General features: G+C 66.4%; 1 protein-coding gene across 1 annotated transcript; it reads left to right on the top strand.

The window, feature by feature from the left end:
* Positions 1 to 1,128: 1,128 nt before the first annotated feature.
* Tmem158 (transmembrane protein 158) lies at positions 1,129 to 1,989 on the top strand. The gene has a single exon (XM_038321282.1). It carries the CDS (start codon positions 1,129 to 1,131, stop codon positions 1,987 to 1,989), a length of 861 nt encoding a protein of 286 aa, XP_038177210.1.
* The last annotated feature ends 237 nt before the right edge of the window (positions 1,990 to 2,226 follow it).

The raw sequence follows: 2,226 nt of genomic DNA, 5'->3' as shown, positions 1-2,226 counted from the left end.
AAGAGCGTCTCACTGTGTAGCCCAGGCTGTCCTCCAACTCATAATTCTCCTCATCACCTCAATGCTGGGATTTGGCTTTTTTGAGAGGTTCTCCCGTAGCCCAGGCTGGCCTCTCCAAGGACATTGGACTCCAGATCCTCCCACCTCCACTTCCCAAGTACTGGGACTACAGACTTGCATCATCACACCCAGAACTCAGGTGGGCTTTTAAATATAAATTGTATCTTGATGGATTACTCTTGACAGCTCCCTCCCCTCAATATACATCCCAGACGACTCTGACATTCATGGGCTCTTAACATACAAATTGTGGTGTCTACATACGCACTAGACTGCAGTGTCTTGCAAGATGTGCCACCTATGAGTGGGACTCTCAGTGGGAAGCCTCAAGCACCCACCTCTGGGACTTACATTCCCATAGTCCCACCCAACACCACGACTCCTCGGAGTTCTTGGAATTTTTAAGCGTTCTCTTCCTTTAAGAATACCAAGAGCAGGAGACACAATAAAGCCAGCGAGAATCCAGATCTGAGTCTTTCTGAAGTCAGCAGATAGGTACAGGGAGCTAGTGGCGCAGAGTTCCTGAGGTAGCCTAGGGATATTCTCCTCATCTCAGTTTCTCCTATGCAGTAACGGGGTACTGATGAGCCCTAAAGGGAGTCCTCGTAGGCTCTCCTCGGTATGACAAAGCGACTGTCTTGGGCTCCCGGACGCTTTCTCTGCTTCCCGCCCCCGGGGCTCCCCTCGCTCCGCCCCCACGCCCCGCTTCGTTCCGCAGGTCTCCAGTTCCCGCCCCTGCGCGTGGAGCCCCGCCCTCCCCAAGTCTCCGCACCCGGCGAGCCGGGGGCGGGGAGCGCGGAAGGCGGAGCCGAGCAGGGGAATCCTCTCCCGGTTCGCCACGGTCCCGCAGAGCCACTCGGCCGTCCAACTGCTCCTGCCCGGGGGGCGGCAGAACCTCGACGGGCCGAGTCTGCGGAGGCCCCCGTGGCCCGTGAGTCGGTGTCGCCCCCAGAACGCTGGCAGCGACTCGCCTCGGTCCTCCAGGCCCCGCGGTTCCCTCGCCGGACAGTCGCCCGCACGCCATGCAGCCGCCGCCCGCCCCGCGCGCGTAGGCGCCCGCCACAGGCCATGCTGCCCCTGCTCGCCGCGCTGCTGGCCGCCGCCTGCCCGCTGCCGCCGGCGCACGGCGGGGCCACGGGTGCGCCCGGCCTTTCCGGGACGCCCCCGAACGCCTCGGCCAACGCATCCTTCACCGGCGAGCCCGCCGCCCCGCGCCTGCTGGCCTCGGCGGCGCCCGCGCCCCCCGAGCGCGCGGGCCCAGAGGAGGCTCCGGCGGCTCCCTGCAACATCAGCGTGCAACGGCAGATGCTGAGCTCGCTGCTCGTGCGCTGGGGCCGCCCTCGGGGCTTGCAGTGCGACCTGCTGCTCTTCTCTACTAACGCGCACGGCCGCGCCTTCTTCGCCGCCGCCTTCCATCGCGTCGGGCCACCGCTGCTCATCGAGCATCTGGGGCTGGCGGCCGGCGGCGCGCAGCAGGACCTGCGCTTGTGCGTGGGCTGCGGCTGGGTGCGTGGCCGCCTGCGGGCCCCAGCCGGGGCTCCCACAGCGCTGCCGGCCTACCCCGCGGCTGAACCCGGGCCGCTGTGGCTGCAGGGCGAGCCTCGTCACTTCTGCTGCCTGGACTTCAGCCTGGAGGAGCTGCAGGGCGAACCGGGCTGGCGGCTGAACCGCAAGCCCATCGAGTCGACGCTGGTGGCCTGCTTCATGACCCTGGTCATCGTGGTGTGGAGCGTGGCCGCCCTCATCTGGCCGGTGCCCATCATTGCCGGCTTCCTGCCCAACGGCATGGAGCAGCGCCGGACCACCGCCGGCGCCCCCGCGGCCGCTCCCGCCGCCGTACCGGCAGGGACCTCCACCGCCGCCGCCGCCGCTGCTGCTGCTGCAGCCGCCGCCGCCGCGGCCGTCACCTCGGGGGTGGCCCCCAAGTGACCCCCGCTGCCCTGCGTCCGCGCTGTGTTCGCGCTCACACGCGCCTTCCACGCGGGAGACGCGGCAGGTGCGCTTCGTGCTGTCCTTAATGTCCGTCCTTTTCCCGGGAGGGGACAGCGGAGAGGCCCCAACGAGGTGGTAAAGCGAGGTTTGTGCTGCGCTTCTGGTTCGGAAAAGCAGGGGCAAGCTGTCAGACTGAAGGGTGGGAGCCAAGCGTGGCTCGAGGACACAAGAAAA

The sequence above is a fragment of the Arvicola amphibius genome, chromosome 3, assembly GCF_903992535.2.
Source record: "Arvicola amphibius chromosome 3, mArvAmp1.2, whole genome shotgun sequence".
Lineage (NCBI taxonomy): Eukaryota > Metazoa > Chordata > Mammalia > Rodentia > Cricetidae > Arvicola > Arvicola amphibius.
Note: the sequence above shows the minus strand (reverse complement) of the source record. Positions and strands in the feature narration are given on the sequence as shown.

Excerpts from the sequence above, each read along its gene's own strand:
- Tmem158 (XM_038321282.1), top strand. The coding sequence starts at position 1,129 with ATGCTGCCCCTGCTCGCCGCGCTGCTGGCCGCCGCCTGCCCGCTGCCG.